The 23,322-nt window shown below is 43.9% G+C and overlaps 1 protein-coding gene across 1 annotated transcript in view; it reads left to right on the top strand.

Annotated features, from left to right (window-relative positions):
• DIS3L2 (DIS3 like 3'-5' exoribonuclease 2) overlaps positions 1–23,322 on the top strand; it is a 197,117-nt gene that overhangs the window by 61,974 nt on the left and 111,821 nt on the right. The window contains exons 9-11 of the mRNA XM_074153228.1: positions 11,771–11,877; positions 13,076–13,323; positions 19,958–20,131. Of these exons, the coding sequence (XP_074009329.1) occupies positions 11,771–11,877; positions 13,076–13,323; positions 19,958–20,131 (529 nt within the window). The remainder of the gene's footprint in view (positions 1–11,770; positions 11,878–13,075; positions 13,324–19,957; positions 20,132–23,322) is intronic.

The raw sequence follows: 23,322 nt of genomic DNA, 5'->3' as shown, positions 1-23,322 counted from the left end.
CATGAATGGAGCTGCCACCTCACCAGTTCGTGATGCTGTTTCCTTCTGGGTACCTCCACTGTCTTTGAGTTGCTGCCAAAGTATGTGAACCAACTTCCGTCTTGTTCCGTTACTTTCCAGCATAGGGCTTGAGTTGGGAGTTACTTGTCTCGTCTGCAGACGTTTTACACAGCTAGTTATTAACCCCATCCTTTTTGCAGTCTTGAGCACTGCGTTAGAGCTGCGCACCGTTGAGCTGCCACTTTGACTCGACAATTCTAAATCTCCCCAAATGCTCCTGAGTCAATGTTGTGTCTGTTGCATCTCTCTTGCTTCTGATAGCAATGCCAAATTACAATTCAGAGATACACATTCTAGTTTGACACCAGCATCTAAAATACGTACAGACTTGAGCCAATATTTTACTTCACCTGTATAACTGTGCTTTAGTGTAGAGGCCTGATGAAAGTTACTTTTCTGGATGCATCATAGTTCCTCGAGATGCTCTGGGGTGGCCTGTGTTGGAGGTTATCGAGTCATCTCTTAAAATCTGTGCCATTTGAGTGTTTTTTGCCATTTAATTCTGTCTTTGGATGATACTTGTAAGGCAGATGTTAGATCCAGTTTATTGTCTACACAGTTGAAATCCAAACTACTTTTCCATTGCAGTTGCTCAAGCCAGCTGTTTTCTTTTGTTTTCAAGGCCTTTCTGTGTTCATCCTTAACAAGCCTTGTGGCTGATGTGGATGTGCCAGTTAGATTTCTGCTGAGTTTGTATTTTGCTATCACCTCTTTTAATAGTTGCTTCAGCTTCTTTGGCCATATAACTCATATGGATTTTTCTCTAGTTTCTTCTTGCTCTGCTTTTTAATGCCCTCCTTTTTTTATACATATAAAGTTTACGATGCTGCCTTTTCTGAAGGTGTTTTTGAGTAGTTGATGATTGCTTTGGCTTGTTTCCTGTCTTTCATGCAATTTCTCATATCATCACTTATCCAGATTTTAAGTCTTGCCTGGAAAACAGCTATAGTTATTCTAACATCAGTGATAACTGTCATGAAAAAAGGAAAAGATACTGCCAAATTCAGCCTTCACAGGTGTGGCTCAAAATCCTTTTTTAAAAGGACCAAATGTACACTTTTTCAAGACAGAACTTAGCTAAGGCCATCTCCTGGAAGGTGGGACCGGCATTGGGAGGCAGAGTGCTTTGCAGGCTTGGACCGTAGTGAGTGGCAGTGCCGTCCCCTGTGCAATGTGGGCCTCCCCTGGGAGGGCTGATGGGCTGATGCTGCCCATTGAACTTTCCTTTCAAGCTACCTGCATCTGAGTCTTGTCTTTTCTGTTATATCCTTCTGCTGGCAACAACTACTGCAGCTAAACACAGAGGTGTGGATGGGAGATGAGATCCCATGGGGGGTTTTCTTGCTGATCCGCCAAAACTGGTGCTTTATTTACTTTTCCTGAGAACACTGATTTGTAGGGTTTATTACACAGACTCATTGCCTGGCCTTATGCACAGGAGGGAGCAGGCAAAATAGTTTGTGGCCAGTCTGTTCTTAAATAAACACTTGTAGTGGACTTTCTTCTTTTTTTTTCCCCTAACATAGGGCAGTCTGAAGGTTTCAAGCTGGACAAAGATGCCGTCAAGGGTATCATGTTTAATAAAATCAAGAAACAGTCTATTGTGTTCTTGTGTGCAGTTTATGTATGTATATGCATACATGTATGTGTGCGTGTATAGATATATATATAAAGATCCATATATATAAAAGACCTAAAGAAAATTCAAACTAAACAAAAAATCCACCACATTTCTAAGGGTGAAGAATATCCTTAGTTACCCTAGTAGAATCAAAAGTAAATTTTACTCATTGTGAGATGAAAAACCAGAGCCACATTGCTCAGGCATTACCAGGCAGTGCTCGCATCTTTGTGCGTGTCCACAAGCTTCGCAGATTGCTGCCTCTCGGCTGCAAGATGGCTTTTGTCCATTCTGACAGAGGAGTAGAATTATGCAATATCTGTGCTGCTGGCTCATTTGTTCTGCTGCTGCTGGTCAGAACGAACCATGAAGAATAAAAGTAGATGTGTCATTCAAATAAGAGCATGCCGGGTGACTCTGGGGAGTGCAGGCTGTTTTGATATCTTTTCTACCCTGGCCTATGTCCCATCCCTCGTTGTGGCTCTGTTCCTCTTCAGAGCATCAGTCACCCCCTCCTTCTCTAGTTACACACTGGGGCAAAGAATTTCGGGTTGGCCCTTGCTCTCAGAAGCTCTGAAGCGTGAAACATTTTGCACGCTGATTAAGGCCCAGATTTGAGTGGACTGAATTTCCCTGAAGTCATTGTATGTTGGGCTTCCAATGCCTTGGCGGGGCTTAAAGCAAACTGGTAGAAATTGCTATGGATGGGGCTGCAGGCCGAGACTCAGATGTTGGATCTGTCTTCACTAAGTGCTGCAGTTATGAGGGCTGAGCTTCCTGCCCTGCTCTTCCTAAGGCCCCAGAAGGGATGGGATAAGCAAGAGGGAAGCTCACAAAAGTGAAGAGACCATCACATTCAGCCTAATTCTCAGCTCATGTATTTTCTGAAAGTTCTTGTTCTCATAAAAGTGCGTCAGTCTTGCTTTGCTCGAGGATATTTAAATAAAAGTTTATAACTGGTGTCACTATGCCAGAAGCTGTCCTGGTCAAACGAGTTTGCTCTGCTTTTCTGAACAAGTCTTGCAAAGAAGTTGGGTTAAAGATTATCTTCAGAAAACTCTCTGATCTGGGAAGGAGTTTCTTCTCCAGCATGCTGGTGAACGTGAAGAGCAATATTATCCTGTTCCAAAGTTAGGTTTTCTAATGTTAAGTTTTGGTCATTGGAGGTAGGTCTTTTTTAGCAAAGTTGGAAATCTCTTTCCTCTTGCATTTTCAGATGTATTTCCAAGGTGTAAATATCTCTTTCTACATGCTGAACAAACTTTCTGCTTTTTTTTTTTTTTTTTCTTTACAAAGACACTAAGAATGAGCACCTTGAAGAAAGTGTCTCAGCTCCCTTGCTAGTGTCCTTCAAACCTTCTCTGGGGTTTCTATACTGGCAAAGAACGAGGCAATAGCATCCTGGCACTAGTTCGAACAACATTTTGTACATATAAAAGACTAATTATACTCTATAGTGTTGGTATTGACATGCAACTCCTCTGTGTGTTGCCCTGAGACCTCAACTTACACTGTGTCACTGCTATCCAGAGAAGTCATCCACCAGTCAACATGACCTTTGCCAGGTCTGTAAATCTTTTCCTTAATCCTCATTCACATTGACTACTGCAACAGAGGTAATGTAACTTTTATCTTATCGTTTAGTACTGAGCTGGAATACATTATTTTGGTGACTTGTCACTGCAGTAGACGGATTTTTGTTACACTCCAATTTAATATGCAATAAAAAAAAATAAAAAATTCTCTGCATCCTCCTAACCCAGGAAAAGTGCAAAATGTTCTGTACAGAGTACTTTATGATGCTGTATCCCTACACAGACTTGCGTGTCACATGAGTTTCATACAAATGTGAGCTGTCTCTTGTTAAATATTGGAATCAGATTACTCTGATAAAGAAACATCAGCAATCGAACGGTAGCAGCTACTTGTACTCTTGAGAATGGCAGCTGTGCTCATAAAAGTGCCTCAGCCTTTCTTAGCAAAAAGGATATTCAAATAAAAGTTTGTAAAACTGTGTCACTATGCCAAAAGCTATCCTTGTCAAACTAGTTTGCTCAGCTTTTTTCAGCTCTTCTCATGAGAGATCTTACTTTACCAGATATGTTGAATATCCTGCTTCCCACGGGGTGGCTCAGAGAAGTCATCGAGTTGGTGGACTGGCTGCCCTGGCAGCAATCAGATAGTTGTGTTTATTCAGGATTTCCACTTACACCTACACTTCTGCAAATTGGAGCTTGAATATGTGAATGTCCGAGGCTTGCTCACTGCCTTGACGTAATGAAGTTTGAATAGAAACAGCTCGTTTACAGGCAGAGTAAACTGACGGGTAACTCGGCCAATTGTGTGATGGAAAATTAAACTGAATAGCTGATGGTTGATAGGTAGAGTCAGGATTTGGGTTGGGGCTGCTGCAGAGCTTACTCCTGTCTGCCTTTCCATTCAGCATTGGGGAAGTGGAGACTGGTCAGTCTCTTTTCAAGTGAAATGTGACTGTCAGACTCTAATAGCCCTGGTAAGGTCAGAAATTATAATCTAAAATTGCTTGGTGTCCACACTACTACTAGAGGCTTTTATTGGGTATTTTGGGATTACTTGGCTCAGCAGAAGTGGTGGCATTTGGTACCTTCACACTATGGTTATGTGATAATGCATAAAGCCATTTTTTTCTTAAGATGATGCTCTGGAATTGGTGCTCAGAAGGGTTTTTGGCTCCTTCTAGCAGAGAAGAAAAATGTATATATAACCTAGAGTTTAATCTCCGTTTTGCACTTCTGCACCTTGTCATGTGCTTCCATGCGTCCTCTTGTGCTTTTGTGTCCTTTCTGTCTTTGAAGCTTGACTAGGTGCCTGCCTACCTTTTGTGTCTTCCTCTGGCACCCGGAGCCCTTCTGCAGTTAACAGTGTCTCATATTGGCATAGGCAATTTAGGGAGATACTACTATTCCTCTCCTTGGCCAAGGCTGATAGGGAAAGGATGATGGTGACAAGAATCTGGACCACATTCTGTCGCTCTGCTCAGGTCCCCCCCTCTTTCAGTTTTGCTGCCGTGAAATCTCTGACAAATTTGGAGCCCGCCAATGTCACTGGCTGTTGGAAGGAATAAATGTTCTTCTCTCTCCCCTACAGAGGCTCCTGTTCACTCTGAGTGCTTTTAAGGAGCCTTCACGCTTCTTTCCTAGCCTGCAGCTTTCTGGAGATGGATTGTCTCCACTGCATAGCTCTTAACATTTCTAGGCCGCAGCGGAGTGAAAGCTCACCAGGAAATCTTCTCAGTTACACGGCTTTTAATAGAAATCCTTGAGGTGGAACTGTCAAAAATCAGATCAGTTTCACTCTGCTGAAGCCTGGAAAACCAGCAGAGAAGCTGGAGCCGTTTCAGCTGCTCGAGACAGCTCTGTATTAGTTTATCCTAAGTTCATGTTTGTGGGTCTTTGGATCTAGCTCCTTTGGTTGTTGCTATAACTTTTCTTAAATGAGAGAATAGATTTCTTGAAGAATAAACAGTGTAGCAACTGAAGCAAAATGTTCTACTGGTATTGAACAAATTGGGCTTTATGGTCGCATTGATTAAATACTATGGGCTGAATAAGCTCCAGTTATTCTTTTGTTGCACAGCTGAAGCCTGCAATGGAAGTTAATGTTGGGAAATCTTGTGCTGTTCTTCCCTAGTAAGTTATCTTGACCCTCAAATGACTTCTTAAGTAAGGCAAAAAAAAAATAAAAATTACTTATGCAATTAGGTAACAGGAGTTAGATTAAGTTCAGCATATTACCATATGTTCCTGAATTCACCTGTGTTCTTCCTTTGAGTTACAAGTTTAGGTCAAGTAAGCGAGAGGGCATGATACTGAGAATGAATGGTGGGTGTGGAGATAAACATATTAGAATATGGTCATTGTTAGCAGCAAGGTTTCCAGGATGAATCAGATTAGGATTCATTCAGCTAACATATTTTCCATGCAATAGTAAAATTGGACACACACACTTTAGGAACAAATGCACATGCAGGAAGGAAGAACGTTAAGTAGATAGGCAAAATACTCAATGGAAATGTTGCTGTAACGTTTTAATTTTACTTGCCGTTAATGTAATAACACTGTATTTATGTGGGCTGCAACACTACCTGATTTTTTGGAGCTTCAATTGTATTGCAATAAAGCTTCCAGCGCCACTGTTGACTGGGAGCTTCTCAAGGATGTGAGAGGGGCAGGAGGCCTGAGTACCCAGGCTGTGGTCATAGTAACATTAGGTGGCTACTGAGACAGCTGTGATTGGATCTGTTGGGGTCAATGGCAGCTTCCCAAAATGATGTGAATCTTTGCTGTGGATCAGGCTTAGAGGGTTGTAAGGAAAAGCGACACTCCTGTCTCATCATTCTGCCATCTCTTCCGTACTTCCTCATGGAGGTGGCTAAATATAACTAAATAATTATATGTTTGGCTGCGTTGTGTGTGTAAGGAAGCCAGCTATACTCACCCCTTTGCATTGCCTTTGCTCTGGGTTATTGCAGATGCTTGTCTCTCTGCTGTACGCATCCGTTATTATGCCTTTCCTCTCCCTCTCTGAGGGCCTCCTACTGCCTCTGCATCTTCAAAAATCTTCTCACTAATCGTCTGAGTCCCCTGGTCCTCGTCTTCAGTGTGCTGTTGGGCACACAGGTGTGCCAGTTCAGGTATTGAGACATGAACAGCTGTGGCAGGGTGAGTTTGCCTAAATCAGTGTTCAAAATAAACATCTCTGAGGAAGTCAGTCCTGTTCATTAGACACACAGCTCTGAGATGAGACAACACGGGAGCGATGTGTGGTTTGGAGCGGGTTTGCTTCTTACCTGCAGAGCCCTCTTGCATTGCAGGCGGGAGCTGTTAGGCTGATTTTGGACAGGCTGAATGTGTTAAATTCCAACACTGTTGGCTTAACAGTCTCATCACAGTGAACTACCTGTCTTCCCTCCATCACAGGTGGAAAACTCGGTGCATGGAGATATAAATACTCGTAAAATACTGCTGCTTGCACGATATTTTTCCAAGCGAGCCTTCTTATAGCCTATTTGAAATACACTCCAGTTTTCGATAGTACCTGGTACCAAGTGAGATGGCACTTTCCTCCCTCCCTACACCTTTTGGGTCGGGAGGGGAGGCTCTTCAGCCTGCTGGGGGGGACTTCAGAGAGAGCTCACTTGGACCTCAGTACTCTGCACTCAATGTGGGGAAAAATCTGCCAAGCTCAGGAGAAGCTCAGAGCTCCTACCTCTGTAGATACTGAAATAATTTTGCAGGAATTGAAATCATGCAGGTAGGCATAGGTGTTTCTAAGAAACCAGATCCCTTTGCTTTAATCCTCAAAAAATTATGTTTTAGTTTTCTTGGTGAAGGTAGGACCAAGTATGATGTGACCCGCTGGTTCCTGCCATCGGTTTTGTGTTCTGGAAGAAAAAGCTTTTCTGTGCCAATGAACATTGGTGACAGAATGTGAAGAGCCCTTGTTCTGCTTTCTAAACAGCAGTACGTTTCCTTCTCATTGCCCCTAAAAATGAAGATTGTAGCACAATAACCCAGGGCAAATCTGGGCACGCATTGAATGTATCACTTTTTGGTTGGAATTTTCATTTCCCCGTCTCTTGTGTTGATATGGACAGAACTTCCAAAACCAGATCTTTTTTGAGTGTGACACACAATCCTTGAAATATTTATAATAAATTGGTTTGTTTTACACTACTTTCCTTATGTATTTGGTACTAAAACATAATATGCTGAAAACTGTTTATTGTAGCAGACATCAGAGAACCTAAGTGTTGTTACTTCACTAGTAAGTAGCAGGCTTTGCTACTGAAAGGTTTACAGATGTGCTGGTGTCCGAGCACTAAGCTGAAGAGCAGTATTTTCTTTTTTAAAAGCTTCATATCAATAGTGCCTTCCGAGGGGATTCTTAGATAGGCCCATGTAGAGTAAGCCAAATAACTTCTCAAGTAGATTTTTTTTTTTTTTCTAGCTGAAGTAGCAAACATTGAACTATTTTTTTAAAAACTTGTTTCTTTCCATCTAGGGAGGGAATTTTTTTTTTCCAGTGAGTTGTTTTTGAGATCTGAAACTGTGATATATTTTCATTTGCAAGTGGATATTGCATCTTTAATTGTATTCTTTTTGGACAGAATTGCAAATTTCCACAGTGACCAATGCAAACCTGGTGAAAATAATTTTGGATCTGTCACAAGTAATCAGAATTCTAGTCTGATGACTTTTGGTCCACTTTGACCACTTTTAATGTCATGGTAATTTAATTGTAAAAGGAAATTTGGGGGGCTTTAAAAAAAATAAATATTTGACCTAGGAATGCCTGTCAGGCAAATCTAAGTGTGTATTGAAGCTGCCTAAAATGATCTCTTACAGAGAGAGACAAATTCCAAGTGTCTTGGATCTACTTTGTTGGTAATAACATAACTAATTTGAGTTGCTTTTTGTATCTAGTGCCTATTTTTTTTTTTTAAATGTAAGGCTATTACAGTTTTGGTTTGTCAGATAATCGCTGAAAGGAAAACACTGAGATTATAATGCAGTTTCACTGGATCCTAGTTGCTGAAGTGTGTTTTCACTGTAAGATAAGCTTATGAAGTATTGCCCAAGCTAACATAGTAAATCTTTCTCAGAAAACATGTCTTTGCCCAGGGTGGAAATATTGAATGGTCATTGGATAACCACTGCAGTAAAGGGGTCAGAATAATTCATTTTTAGTTTGGCATAATGCAAAGAGTTTCTTCCCACCTCCTCTGCTCAAAGTCCTGCTCCTCTCACAAGTTAACTCTCCTTTAGGATTGCCTCCGTGTCTCTGCCCTATTGTGGGAAATGTTTGTGTCTCCCAGCTCAGACCTTCTAGACCACCAGTCTCCGCTGGGGTCCCGGTACCTCTCCTCCCCCCCCGCCCCCCCCGCCCCACATTCCAGCTTCACTGGAGAGAGGGGGGGACGCGCACCGAGAGGCAGAGACTGTCAGAAGGGTATTTAGGGGACGCAGGTACCAGACTCCTGTGGCAGGTTACCTCCTCCTTGGTGCTTCAGGTGAGACTGAGGTCTCTGTGCGGTAATTTCACAACTGAGCCAGGTGGACAGTGGATCTGGGTAGCTGTCCTTTCTGAGCAGAGGGGTTTGTCACCAGGAGCCCTCATTGCTGGTACTCTGCTATTGTAGACCTCCAAGCCCTAGGTGCGGCCCTGGTACCAACAGTTTTGACTTCAAAAGGAGCCGCTACAAGCTGTAGAGAAGCCCACATCTCTTGGCCCCAAGAGTGCAGATTTCCTCCTGTATCTTCTTCCCTGTCTCTTGTTTCAGGAGCGCTGCCCGTCAGTAAACGTACATGATGACCTTTTAGATACTGAAGTTGATTAAGAAAGATGGGTAGGAATAAGTAAATGGCTGGGATTTGCTTCCTTCTTTCTTTCTGTTGATGGTATAATTGTAGGTCCCAGCCTCTGTCTGCTGGAGTCTCTAATAATCCCAGGATTTTTTGGGAGGGATACTGAAATTTGAGAGACCCCTGAGGAAGAAGGTACTCTCCAGCCAGCCAAAGGCCCCTTGTTGTTGTTGGCTGTGAAGGAAAAAGGCAGGTTCTACCATGTGCCAGAGTGAGAATTTAGAGGCTTTCTGGTACCTGTACTGAGTTCACATGGGGCTCAGCTTCAGCAGGATGGGGGACAATGCCCCAGCCCTGCCTGTTCTTTGTCCCAGGCAAAGAACACCGTGGTGTCCTTTCCTAAGAGGGAAAGCTGCTTCAGTGAAAGAACGCAAGCGACATTTTGGAGAGATGGGAGCTGGAAGGAGAAGTGGAAAGAAGGCAGTGCTAATAAGGGCATGTTCCTGGTGTGGATCCTGGTGCTTTTCTCTTTCTTGCCTGCTGGACCTTGAGTCGCTGCTGTCATTCTGCTACGCTGGGAAAGCAGTGAATGCAGCTTTCAATTTTTTTTCCCCAAATATGTTTAGATCTGGTTTCTCTGCCAACCAGTATGTGCCATTCACTGGGGGAGAGTTCACTCCAGTAAAGCCCTGGGCTTGTGGCAGGTGTGCCTGAGGGCATGGCCTTTGGAAGGCTACCAACCTCCCCTTGCCCTCTGCCCTGCCAATGTTTCTTTGTCCCAGATCGTCCTGTTCTTTGTCCCAGCTGTCTTTATGGTTGGCACACCATAAACCCATGACTATTAACTGATGGCTTGAAAAATTTTAGAAAACAAAACGGCTCCTTGCTTTTATTCTTTACTAACTGATTGCTTGGTATGAACTTTAGCTGGCAGAGATCTCAGAGGAGGCAAGCGAATGAGGTGTGTAACTTGGGTATCCCCACTTTTTAAACTCTTTATAATTTTCCAAGCAATTTTTTTCCTCAGCTTGTTTGTCTCCATGAAACTCTGGGTGGTTTTATCCCTTAGTAACCCCGGTTGTGGCACATCTGAGTTCATTTCAGTAGGAGAAGTAAAAGAGAAAGGGGTTTGCTGCTGCTACTACTGCTGCTTTTTTAAGGAAAGTAGGTTTTTATTTAAATCTCTGAATATCTGTCTGTTCTTCTCTCAGCCTTGCTAGCAAGTCAGTAAAGATAAAATAAAACTAAAGTCACTTAGATTTTTCTGAAGATAATGATCTCTGGGGAGAGTCAAAGTCTGAAGAGCTTTTTATCAGAAAGCAAAGCTGGGGATAATTAGTGGCATATGAGAACCAGAGTTTGTCATTAGACCAAAAGCCGTCATTGTCAAACGACTGCTGGGGTAAGGTTGCCCGAAGGCAACCCAGGCTGTCCATGGTGGCAGGACCATCTGTGAAGGTGCCCCAGTGATGGTGGTGCACAGCCGTCCCCCTCGGGGCAAGCTGCTGCCACCCCGGCTCCCCCTGAGTGCCAGCCCCCGGCACCCTGGCTCCCCCCGGCGCTGCCGGCAGCTGCAGCCTCCCCTCATCCGTCATGTCACCAGCAGTCTCCGTTGAGGGTTCCCGTGGGACAGATGGGTGTCATCTGGGGGCCAGGGTCTGCGTGTCACCGCTGTTCTCCTTGAGGCTTTCTGGCATGCGTGAGCGCTGCTGGCCTGCTGGAGCACAGTCTTCAGCGAAACATTGCTTTATCTCATGTCTTCTAAGGGAGACAGTGACAGCTACGTCCCTTGAAACTTGCAGTTGGTGCCACGGTCTCTCTTTAAGAAAGCAAATTTTCTTTTGAACACTCAGGGCTTGATTTTAGCACATGTGCTTGAGATGGATGCGATTGCCATACAAGTGGAAAAAGGAATCCATCCTCCGTGAGCCCTCCGGAGAAGAGCACATGGATGTTTCCATCCGAAAAACGCTGTCAGACCAGTAACCACGGGCTCTCGGCAGGGATGCAGCTCAAGAAGGGACTGGTCCCAGCAAAGATTGCTTTGGATGTTTGTAAACACTAAATGCATTGGGTGTGCCAGCCACCTGTAGCAGATACTTTCAACCTTAGGTACTCGAATATTTGAAAATGGCAAAGTAGACATTAGTTGACTGTTGATTTAAATATTCTCAGTATCTGGTGAAGAGATTTCAGGGGGAGGGAGCTGTTTGTCATATATAATGATTACTTTCATAAGACTTTTTCATAATCCTGGTCCCCAGCCGAAGAGAGGCAGCTTAGTAGATATGGTTTCAAAGATAAACATACATTTTATAACCTTCCATAAGGAAATTAAATATTAAATGAATGTATGTACTTAACAGACTATTTATATAATGTTAATGACTCCAGCTAAGAAATGCCAGGAAATTCATGTAGTTCTTAGTATTTAATAAACAGAATGTGTTTTCCACCGTTTATTTATTATGGCTGGTATAGTTGTACTTGTACAGTTTGGATTTATTTTGATTTTTGTTGTTTTTCAGCAGATCTGCATGGTAAGTGAACATATATCTGCTCTCTGTGGTAGGCTGGAGAAATAACAATTGCTTCATGCTTGGCTATCCTAACATTTAAGAGCACTTTTTCCTTCCACATAAGTCTACTACACACACCTTGTATTGTAGTTTACAGCAAAGGCCCAACACAACTTTGTGACAGAAATGTGCTACGGTAACTGTTGTGTTTGTCTTGTTTGGTGCAGTGAAGGCTGTCGGGATCAGCAGTGTGCACAGAGCAAAGCAAGATGATGGACCCAAGGTGAATGATCCCAGGCTGCTCCAAGATAAGTTTCTTCAAAGGACAGCCAAGGTAACTCCGTGGAGAGTGACAAGTGAGCACGTGTGCGCTCCCAAAGGCTCCAGGAGACCAAGCCGTGGCCTGATTGTAGTCTCCATTTGTTGATCTTAGAATCTCATTCCCCATTTCAAAGAGAGTACTTGTCCAATCTGATAAAAATCAAGTGTCTTGTTATTTTTACCAATTATCCTAGTTTGAATTCCTTTTGTTTGTTACACAAAATTACTTAGCAAGATTCAGAAAAAAGATTGGATACTAATATGAGCGTCAGGATATCCAAAGTTGTCAGAATTAATTCTTACAGACTTTGGAAAGGCTGTTAGTGCTGTTGGTTTGAGATTTGAGTCAATCTGTGAATGTTAAGAGACCAGAAAAGGACTACTGGGTCAGGCTGGGTCAGGACTCTTCCACGTCTTGTGCTTTCCCTTGCAGCCTCTGATTCTGGTCCCTCTTCTGGGCTGGGCTGCCCTCTGGTCTCATCCAGCGTGGCAATTCCAGCACTCAGAATCGCACAGAGGTGCAGCTCCTGAAACCTTCTGGAAGGACTCTTCTGTGTAAGCTTAGGAAATCGGCTATAATATTTCTGTTATCCAGTGATTTATTAAGGTCTACAAAAATATAGCCTGGATGAACACCTCTCTGGAACAATTATTTAGTGATACTGTAATTTATTATTCTTTTCAAAGCCATCTTGTATAAAGGTAAAATAACCCCTAACTTCAGAAAGCACAGAGAGGAGGAGAGAACTGCCAAATTCCCCACAGCACATCCTTTCCTGTGGTTAGCGTTGGATCCGCCAGCGGCACCGTTTTTGGACTGGCCTGTTCTGTGCTGAATGTCGAAATCACAGGCCGAGGATACAAATGAAAGATTTTACAGGAGTTGCTTGTATGTTGTGGCTAATTCCCTGCATTTGGAAGCATCTGCTTCTTGTCTGGTTTTGTTCTGTAATCAAGAAAATTGCTGTAGAGAGCTAGCACTTGGAAGGCACTTAGCTCTTCTATAGCCATGAGCAAGATGGCAAGGAAAATATATTGTAAATAGGTACTCGGTTAAAAAATGCACACACACATATACACACTCAGGGAAAACATGATATAGGCCTTGCGATTTTTCCAGATATTCTGCTAAGCCTCTGTGTATCCCTATTCTGTTAAAGAAAATAAGTTTCTCTGAAGGTATTAACTGTAGAAACCTATGCCTCTTCCAGGTGGTCTATATTTTGGAAAAGAAACATTCCCGAGCAGCTACAGGCTTCATCAAGCTTCTGGCAGACAAGAACAGTGAACTCTTCAGGAGATGTGCCATGTTCTCACCTGTGGACCACAGAGTGCCCAGGGCCTACGTGTCCTTGGCTGATTGCCCTCCAGACTTTGTGACCAGGCCTGAGGACTATTCAAATATACTCTTCATCTGTCGCATAGTAGACTGGAAAGAAGACAGCAACTTCGCAACAGGGTATGTGGCTGCTATTGGAAGTAGAGATGACTCAGATTTCTAGTCAGAGTTCTTGGTTTCACTTAGTTTGATACATGCATGAGAGACAGGAATCTGTTAACAAGATACTTGTCTTGTAGCCCTCTGGTATTTGGTGGATAAACTGTGATGAGGCTAAAGGATAGCTCATGACTAGTTAATCTTACGGCTAACGTTACTTTCTTTTGATGCTTGCTTCAGTGTGCTGGCACATCACAGCATTAAAGAGCGTATGGTCTTTGCTCAGAGGAGCTTCCAGTGTAGAAGGAACACACACAGGTACTTAGCCTGACCAGCACAAGCACTGTCAGGGGCTGGCAGCCTTTCAGTCCTTTCCTCCCTTTGTGTAAGAGTAGCACATAGTGTGTAGGCATTTCACTTCTGCCAGAGGAAGATGATCAGTAGCTGTGAGGCTCGTCTTTAGTTTTTAAGCCATTACTGATAAGTAGTAGAAAGAAGTCATAGATTTTTGTGGTTTTAAATTTGCATTGCTTCACAGGATACTAGAAATCAAGAGAAGATTAATTCACTCCTGGAGCAGATGAGAAGGGTGTTGCACTCTGTGCTTCAGGAGGCACTGGAAAGCCATAGCTGTCTGGAGTTCAAATTGCAGGCACTCCCACGAAAGAGGAGATTTTAAGCCACGGCTACATAAATGACCTATGCTGGGCTGGATCCAGATTGCAAGTTCGTTTTGACTCTCCTTGAGGAAGACCCTGTAGTTTTCAGCATTTTCACTCTTTTCTTGGGAACAGCTGCAGTGTGGCAAGCTCCCATTTGGAGTGGCCACGCTGCTTTCTATTGAGTGGATCTCAATAAGAAATGGTGGATATTGATACATCTATTCCGTTACCCTGGGAAAAACTGAGTAGTCCTGGTTTAGTTGGTGATCCAGGGTGAGTAACTCTGACCTGTGGCAATGCTGTGGTCAAATTTTACAGGTGCTGGGATCTGAATGTAATCTGGAGCATGTGCAGTAGTGGGAGTTGGGCATAAAGCCCAACTTTTCTTTACCACTTGCAAAGCTGTTCTGATGGGGTAGCACAGCTGACCTACAGTGTCAGCACCGCGGTTTTTTGGAGTCTTCAGCTCAGACTCCTAGTAAAGCTTGAAACTTACGTAAAGCGGTTTCTTTGGTTTTGTTTTGGTTTTTTTTAAGAGTAATTATGTTGCACAGATCTATCAGCCCTAGAACTAAAAGTAAAATAAACTGAAGTCCCTATTTCCCTGCGTTTAAGTTTATTATCAGTTGTGGCTGCTTTGTGTCTAGTAATAGCAAGTTTCACGTGGAGTCCTGGGGAGCCACATGAGCCGTTAAGTCACCCAGTATTTCCCAGCTAAACTGCAGTGCATGAACTGAAGTGGCCTCCCTTTGAGCCCCACTTAACTAGGGGCTCGCTGTGCTGTGAACTTCACTGTGACTAAGTTTCTTATTGGCAGAGATTTTCTTTGTCTTCTTTGACTCCAACAGAGAAAAGACTGGAGGGTGATTGTACTGCTTGGCTTCTTGTCATGGACAACCCCTCTTCTCAGCAGAAACGGGGGAAATTAGGAGGATGGGCTAATGTCTTTTTTCACTGGTTTTAATCTGTGTGTGTTTTAATCTGTGCTTCTGAAAACATTGTATATTCTCATCTGGCTATTTTGGTAGTTTCCGAGATGTAAAGGGTGTTGTCAGGAAAGAAAACGTCCATGATTGTCTTCATACATTGTCATTTCCTTGGGACTTAGTTGCACTTCACTAAGTGCCTTGTGGAGAAGGAGCATAAAGCTTCAGTGACCCGTTTTGTTTTTATTTTTAAGTATGTGCTTGTTTAAACACTTGAAACACAAGGAAACCTCTTGAAAGTCCCAAAAGTTCCTGTTTGCCACCATGGTTTTGAAGGTGTCTGGACTAAAGAGCCTGTAGGTCGTCACTCTGCACCATCTAAGTCTGCTGGAAGCAGGACAAGGGAAACTCCCTCTACAGTTGGCAGTCATTACCCTGGATGCCTTCGGTGTTTCCAGGTACTCTCCATCCTGCAGCTGAACTCCCCCAGGCTCCACAAGCACCTTCCTCAGCTTTCCTTTTCCTTTGGGAAGTTCAGTGCTGGGTTGCCAAGCACAGTTAATGGCATAGTCTGGTCTTCACAGTGACCACATGTGGCTGGAGCAGTGGGATGCCTTGGCTGAGAGTTTAGCAGTGGCCCGGGCCACCCAGGGTGGTCACCTGCACAGGGGCAACCTGACAGTCCCTGGAGGTCCCCTTGAGGAAGGGGGTGCGTTTCTGTGTCGTGATTGCCACCTGGTGGTCACCAGTGAGACACTGTCCCCTCTGGATGCCACCCTGTCACCCCTACTGCGCTGGGAAGGAGCAGAGAGGAACTAAGGGTTCTGTGTCCTGCTGACAATGCTCTGAGTGTGTTGCTGTGCTCCCTCCTGCACGTGAAGTGGTTTTACTGTGGCAGTGAAATGCCATTTAACTGTACCTGCTTCAGGTAACAGGTAAAGCAAAATAGCTCCAAAATTTTCACCTTTTCCAGAAAATATTACCAGTACTGCCATGTACAGTTAATTTCTAGGGACATTTTTTCAGTATTGGAGTCCAGAGCTGTTTGGAGAATTAGTCCAGATCTTTCTGCACTTTTGGAGATGGTTAAGGTGGAATCTTTATCTTTTTTTTTTTTTTTTTTGCCCCCGTGTATGATGATGGATGAGACTGCTAAAAAAAAATCCAAACTAGCAGTAAAATGTTGAATCACTGATTCCCTCTGTGTCACACGGGACTTGTGGCCATTCTATCTCAGGACCTTAGATATTGGTCTGTCAAGGTGACAAGATTTGTCACGGTATTTGCAATAAAATGAAACATTGCAGGATGTTCTTGACGCTCTTTCCAGAGCCATCCAAGTGGCTTGAATTCCTCTCATCTCTGGCATTTTATTCTGGGTTTTTTTTTGTTTTTTTTTTAATTCACAGATGTATTGGTGTGAGGAGAAATGACTAGATATCTTGGGTAGCTCAGTGTAAGGCTTGAGGGAAAGGTCTGATCCCCAAGGAGTGTAGCTCTGTTGGAAAAACACCTTCTTGCACGTGGGACTCTCTCAGGAAAGCTGCGTTCCCTCAGCACAGCTAATCCCAATACTGCTCTGAAGTGGGAGGTGGCCCCACCTTCATGGGGAGCACCGTGCTGCTCCTGCATTTCGATGGCAGGTGGTCCAGCAGCTGAAGGGCAGGCTGCTCCATGCTGGGGGTGGACTGAGATCTCGGGTGCTGGAGTTCCTGTGACACCGTTCTCTGTCTCCATGATGCTCAGCCCTGGAGACATCTCACCATCTCCACTGGGACCTTTGGGCTTTATCAAGCCTATGCAGCTCTACCTGCAAGCTCCGGGCCCTGAGCGGTGGGAGCAGCCAGGTGGCCTTCCTTTCTGTCTCCTCTCCTGCTGCTGTACAAGCTTTCTCTAGGAGCGGTGGCTTATTGATGTGTAGGATGTTCTCCTGTTGCTGAAAGAAACCCTCCATGTAGGATGATGACTGGACACATCTGCTTCAGGAGAGACTGAGTAAGATTGTTAAGTCCCCATGGAAGTTATTCACTCCCATTTGGGAGCCTGCCCGGCTTTCCAAAGGAAACAAGCCTTATGTAATTATGCTTTGTCTCTTTGGAGAGTTCTTATCATACAACCTTTGAACACGTTGGCCACAGCTGAGCCTGGGGAGCGGAGAGGGCTTGAATGTTTGTAGAAATGGGTGGCCAAATAGATGTGATCAGTGTCACCGTGAAGGGGAAGATGGCAGCACAAGTGTGGCTCTGCCCCAGGCACGCACACATGGGAGATCAATCTCCGGTGAGTCTGCAACTGGGAGCAGTTCAATGATCCTGCAGCAAGGGCTGGTTTGGAGGTTACCCTGTGCTGCCCAGTGCCCCGACCATGGCATGTTCCCGTTGGTGCCTGCTGCCACCATCTCTGACATAAGTCCAACAGAATTCAAGGAACCCTCCAGCATGCTCTAATGCTTCCCCCATCGACGTCACAGAAAAGAAACGTTTACGTCTGTAACCATTATAATTTTTTTTTTTTTTTTACCTTTTAACATTTGAAAAAATAAGAGACACACGCAAGCCTGGGTGTCACAGGCACCGTGACTCCCTGGGAGTGAACGTCTGACTGCCGCTGGGCCCTGTGCCTGTTGTTGTTTGTAAGCCTCTTGAACTATTCTTGCTACCCTCAGTGGCCGCGGAGCCCCATGAGTGATTTTACAGCCTGGCTGTTACTCCAGGGCCATCGGTGATCCTATATGTGTTACCTTTGATCACATGCTGTCCTGTCAGATTTTGCTCTGATGCAAGTCATCATGTCTGCGTGACTGTAACATGGCCCCAATTAAAGTCAGTTGTACACTTTTTATTTCAAGGTACTTGGAAAATGTTCCCTGGAACACTGTAAATCAAATGTTAATTACTATTAAAAAAATATTAGTCCTATATCAAACCTCTGGGTAAACCCCTTATGGTTCGTAATCTAATTTCAGTAAACGGATCAAGAGAACATGGGTTTCAAGACTGAGCTGGAAAGCACTCTGGCATTCAGAGGTGCTTTCCATGACATGTCATGCAGACGTCCAGCCGCCCTCCTGGTGCACTTCCCAGCTCTGCCCTTCCAAGAGAAGGGGCATCTGAGACTCAAGCCCTTGGCATTTCTTTTTGGTAGGGCAACATGTCCCCTCTTTTCCTCTTTTTTTTTTTTTTTGCCATCCATCCTTGGTGGTGGTGATGGGCCTGCAGACCCACGGGCTTGTCCTTGCTCAGTCTCCCAGCTCTGCACTAGACATTGGAAATGAAGTGGTGATTTTTTCTGGTTTATTGTTACTGCTTAGAGAGAGAGAGAGATAAAACTGATGCCTCATTTATTTACATTAAAATAAGGATCAGGCTGGGACCAAGCTATAGGAATAGAGAACTCAGCCTTGATGCCAAACACGCACGTATTTCTGCCATACAGTTTGTACATTAAATTGAAACAATGGAGGGAAATATCTTTTATCCTTGTTTTCATTTTTATTTTAAAGCTAGGCAATGTGAACTCTACAATTTACCACGCCACGGAGTGCGCAATCCTTTCCAGCATATTACACAATGTGACAGGTTTATTGCGCAGCCCTTCCCGTTGTGAGGAGAGATAGCTTTGCTCCCATAAAGAAGATGGGCTTGCTTGCCCTGCACGGATGGGGTTTGTTCTGTGGGTTTATGGCACATTTGAAGCCCTCAGAGCATCTTGCTCGTCCAAATGACAAGTGCACTGTTTTGGCCCCAATTTAGGAAAGCAATTAGTGCCTGTTCTCACTCATTGGAATTAAAGCAGAAGGATCAATATAATGATTGTGTATTTTATGCAGTGGAAAACCACTTATTAGAGTGGCTGGTTTTGCCCTGTGTTATTACCCCTCTCTTTTTTTCTCGCATTTTGATGGATTTGCCTTAATTTCAGTTGTAATTTTCTTGGGTCAGGAGTGTTATCTCTATTGGCTGTAATGTCCCATTTGCACTAATGGCACTATATTAAAAAAAATAATTGTAATTTACCTCTGTGTACTGTAGAGCAAATCTGCGGGTGAGAAAGGGGACAAGGGGAGCCACCATGGGATATAGGTTCTCATGTAGTATTTGTAACCAGGAGGGGAGGGAACAAACGTCCCACTCCTTTGGGGTCCCGGTTTGCGCGCTGTGTCCGGAGCCGAACGCTCGTTTGACACCAAAGTGCTCCGACAGACGCGTGCTGGGTTTGCACTGGAGCAGATGGAAACTTTCTCTAAGCATAATAGAGCAGCAGCCTCATCCACACATGTGCAGAATACTTCATCAAAGACTATTAGCATGTGGGGGACAGTTTCCCCTGTCTGTGACTTGCTTCTGGATTGTTGGCTGCTCTCCAGTTGGCTCCTGGTTCAGAGGCTTCTGCTGAGCTAGGAGAGAAGGGACAAACTACTGGGAATGTTTAGAGCCTGGAAAATGGTTGGAAAGATGATCTGTGGGCATGTCTGTGTGTGCGTCTCCTGTAAGGAAGGCTGTAAGGGTTCTTCACATCTCTGTCTTCGGAGGGCATCAGTTTGCGCAGGCAGAAATGTATATCCTTGGGGATGGAGAGTAGTGTGCTGAGGTCCCTGGGAGTTGTCTTCTGCAGAACTGTCTGGGATCTGGTGGGAATCGGGTAGTAGGGGTGAGTCACCTTTTTCAGTGGTGAGGGGAGGAATGAGGATCTCAAGGGAACCAGCCATCTGTAAAGCTAGAGCTGCCTGTGTAAAGGGCTGTGCTTTTCTTATCCCCGTTGGATGTATTTTTTTCTAAAATTTGACACTTTTCTTACCTCTGCAAAAATCTAGTAATATAAAATGTCTCCTTAAAATGAGATGCACAAAACAGCGCAGGGTACTGTCTGGCTGGTGTTTTGCATCTCCAGCAGACATAAGTCGTGGTATGGTCTGAATTCCTGCTACGTCCTCTGCCAAAACTCAGGGAGAAGTGAATGGGTGAACGAGTGTGTTTGAGGGCTCAGCAGCCTCTCTGCGGGGACAGTAACAACGTGACAGTAGTAATTATACACTTGAAAAAAGCATCCCTTTCTTTCTTTCTGCAGGCAGTTGTCCAAAAGTCTTGGGCAGGCCGGGGAGATTGAGCCGGAAACGGAAGGGATCCTGACGGAGTATGGTGTGGATTTCTCTGACTTTTCACCCGAAGCCCTGGAATGTCTTCCCCAAAGCCTGCCCTGGGTTATCTCACCAGGAGAGCTGGCCAAAAGAAGAGATTTAAGGTAACGACAAAAATCACTGAATGACACTCCTTGGGTTGGTGCTGGGTTGTGCTATTTTGTTTTGCTTTCATCACACTTCGAAGAGGCACTGACTTTATTACATACACTGCATTGCACATTACCTGTCCTAGCATGGAAAGAAACTGCTTTTGAAAGTACCTACAAACCCAGAAGATCAGTTATTTGGAGAAGGATTTTGTGAGGCAAAGAAGCTTTTTCTCAAAAGAACTATTGAAAACTGAAAATTTGGTGTTTGGCACCTAATCTGAAAGCTTTATGTTTTTGTCTGGAATGTATTACGTATTTTAGTGGTAGTTTTATAGCAGAGATTTTCTGAATGCCTGGCAGATCAAATGATCTTGGACATTGTTACTTTGAAACTTAAGCACAGGTAGAGACTGTCCTGCGTTTTCCTGTCTAGTCTCAACATTTTTCTCTGTTTTGAAGAACCGGTGTCATGTGGAGTTTATGACGGCTCTTGATCAGGTTAGCAGCTGGCAAATGCAGTCCCTCCCTGCAGCCTGGCAACTTCGTGCTGTCCACCTACCTCACATTACCCATCCCTGTAACTTAGTGATGCTCCCACCAGCTCTCGGGAACTCCACAGTCTGTTGGGTGGTAGACACTCTGACATTGCTGGTCTGCCCAAAAAGACCGGATTTGCTACCCTTCAAAGTGTCAGATTTCAGATGTCTTTAGTAGAAAAGATTTAAAGACAAAAGTAAAGTAATTTGTTTAGAACCTCACTTTGCAATAAAGGAAGGTGCAAGAAACGGAAACGATAAATGCATTACTAAGATGATACAGTGTGTTCCACTCCCATCCTTGCTTATGCTTGAGCATCCTGTCTCAATTGGCAGATTCATTGCTTTCTTGCATATTGCTGAGGTAAAACAGCGCCATGAGCCTGATCCCTCATGGCACTGCACTGGTACAAGCACCTGCATGTATGTAGCAAGCTCTTCTCCCCCTTAGTTTATCTGTGTTATTGGCATGGACATTAGCAATTTGTGTGTATAAGCTGATAAACTGCAGCCATTTGTATGTGTACTTGAATTTCAGATGTTACTTTGGACCTAATCCTGCACTGTAGCCTTGAGACCTCCTTACTCCTTCAGCTTTACTGGTTTTCCGTTGCTATACAATGGGATAATTCAGGGGAGAATCACTCTCCTGATTGACTAGTGGTAACACTCGGATACCAGATCCTGGCTGTAGGCTTCAAGTAGCTTAAAAAAACCCTTCCAGATACTGAAAGCTGCGGCTCAGAAGTCACTGGAAAGTGCTTATTTTTATATTCTTGACTACATTTCAGTAGCATTCTCTGTTTCTTCTGACCAAGTTCTTTCAAGCAAATAAAGAGCTTGACTTGTCTCCAGTCAGACAATCAGTTTTGGAAACAAATTCCAAGTGCATTTCTTGCTTTTATTGCTGAATTATTACACTGGGACTTATCAAGGTGATAACAGTTTTGCAGTTAAGCCATTTAAATCCCTCTCTGCCCCTTCCCGACCACAGTGCACACTACAAAGTAGATTTCCTTTTGATCCTCTCAAATATAAACATTTAACAGTCCAGGTTTTTAAGACAATTATTTGAGCTTAATTTACTAATCCTTTGAATGTCAACTGCCACACCGCTGACTAACTAGTCTGTGGTCTAAAAACATATGGAGGTAACAGGAAACTTCTAGTTATGGAAAGTAAGATACAGATGAGTCTTCTTTTTTGTTTCCTCACAGTGAGAGGTTTGTCTACCCAGAAAAAGCTGAGTTTTATTAGTAAACATAGCATGAATTGTAGCAGAGTGGGCACCTGCGGTTGGGGTCCTGGCCGTAGTATCTTCTGGTCTCACCCATCAGACCTTGAGAGACTATTCCTGACAAGTCCCAAGGTGGCTTGGCTTTAACGTGGTATTAAATACTAGCTTTCACCTTGTGAGCAATAAGCATGCTGTGGTGCGCAGCAGCTACAAGTAGCCGCTGCACGCTGGCGTCCAGAGGAAGACACCTGGACACTGGTGTCTGCTCTGGGTGCACACGGAAGCTGTGCCTTGTTTTCCAGGGGTGCTCACACCGTGTTCAGTGACACCCACCTCTGTGAGTGCCCATCTCTGCTGTCCTCTGTCCATGTTGATCTATCAGGCTCCCCAGGTACTCTACAGTGCTCTGGGAGTACAATGTATGATAGATTACAGTGAAATAAGGGCTCATCTTTCCTCCTTAAACAGCCATGTTAACACTTCTAAATAGCTCATCCTAATTCAGTTTGAACATTGCTCACCTGACTAGAGTAAACATGAATTAGAGTTTAGCTTAAAAATACTTTCATCTATAGGAAATATCCAGAGCTGTAAATTTTCTAGGGTCATGCATTAAGTCTTTGGGATTTGGAACTAAGACCTGAACGAAGTCTTGCGTTTTCTGGTGTTTCCTCTTCCTGAGATCACTTCTCATTTCCTTTCACCATGGGAAACGACTCTTTCCTCCTCAAAAGGTAACCTGTGTTCTGCTGACCAGAGTCCCCAGTGTGGTCGGGTCTGTTTGTGAGTCAGGGTACAGAGCACGGAGGTAGAGGCTCTGCACCGGAGGGATTTGTGAGTGTGGTTTTAGAGGAAAGTGAGACAATGTGATTCACCAAGCTGCTGAGGCTGGGCAAGAGGAGGGAAGGATATTTTGTCCATGCCATCTTGTAAATATATTCCTTGATCTTCCTGCAAGTCTTTCAGTTTTACAGGAAGCCTGTTCTTGCCATGCATAGTCTGTTTGGATAGCAACTGTGATCTCACCTACATAGCCTGTTGCAGAATTCCTTCCAAGAGATCTTTTTTTTTTTCTCATTTCTCCAGTAGTGGCTCACAAAGAAAGGTTTACATAATATTTTAATATTACTTAAGGCAGAAAAGATCCAAACCTCGTGGATGGCCTTGAAATCTTTTAGCTGATTTAACACTCTCCTCTGCCACTGGTGCACAGTTTTGCCATGGACATCTGCTTTTTACCTGTATAGATGCATCTATTTGTAAAATTTGGCAAGTATTTCGTAGGCACTCCCAACTTACTTGTTTGTAAAGAGCACCAAAAATTTCTAATGAAAAGCGCTAGGCAAGTATTAGGTGTTGGCATCGCATACTGCAGTAGTATTTTATAGAGAGCATGAAGTTTCATAAAATATCAGAATAGCGTGGTTGAG

Source organism: Numenius arquata, chromosome 9 (assembly GCF_964106895.1).
Source record: "Numenius arquata chromosome 9, bNumArq3.hap1.1, whole genome shotgun sequence".
Taxonomy (NCBI): Eukaryota; Metazoa; Chordata; class Aves; order Charadriiformes; family Scolopacidae; genus Numenius; species Numenius arquata.
This window is presented reverse-complemented; position numbering and strand designations above follow the sequence as displayed.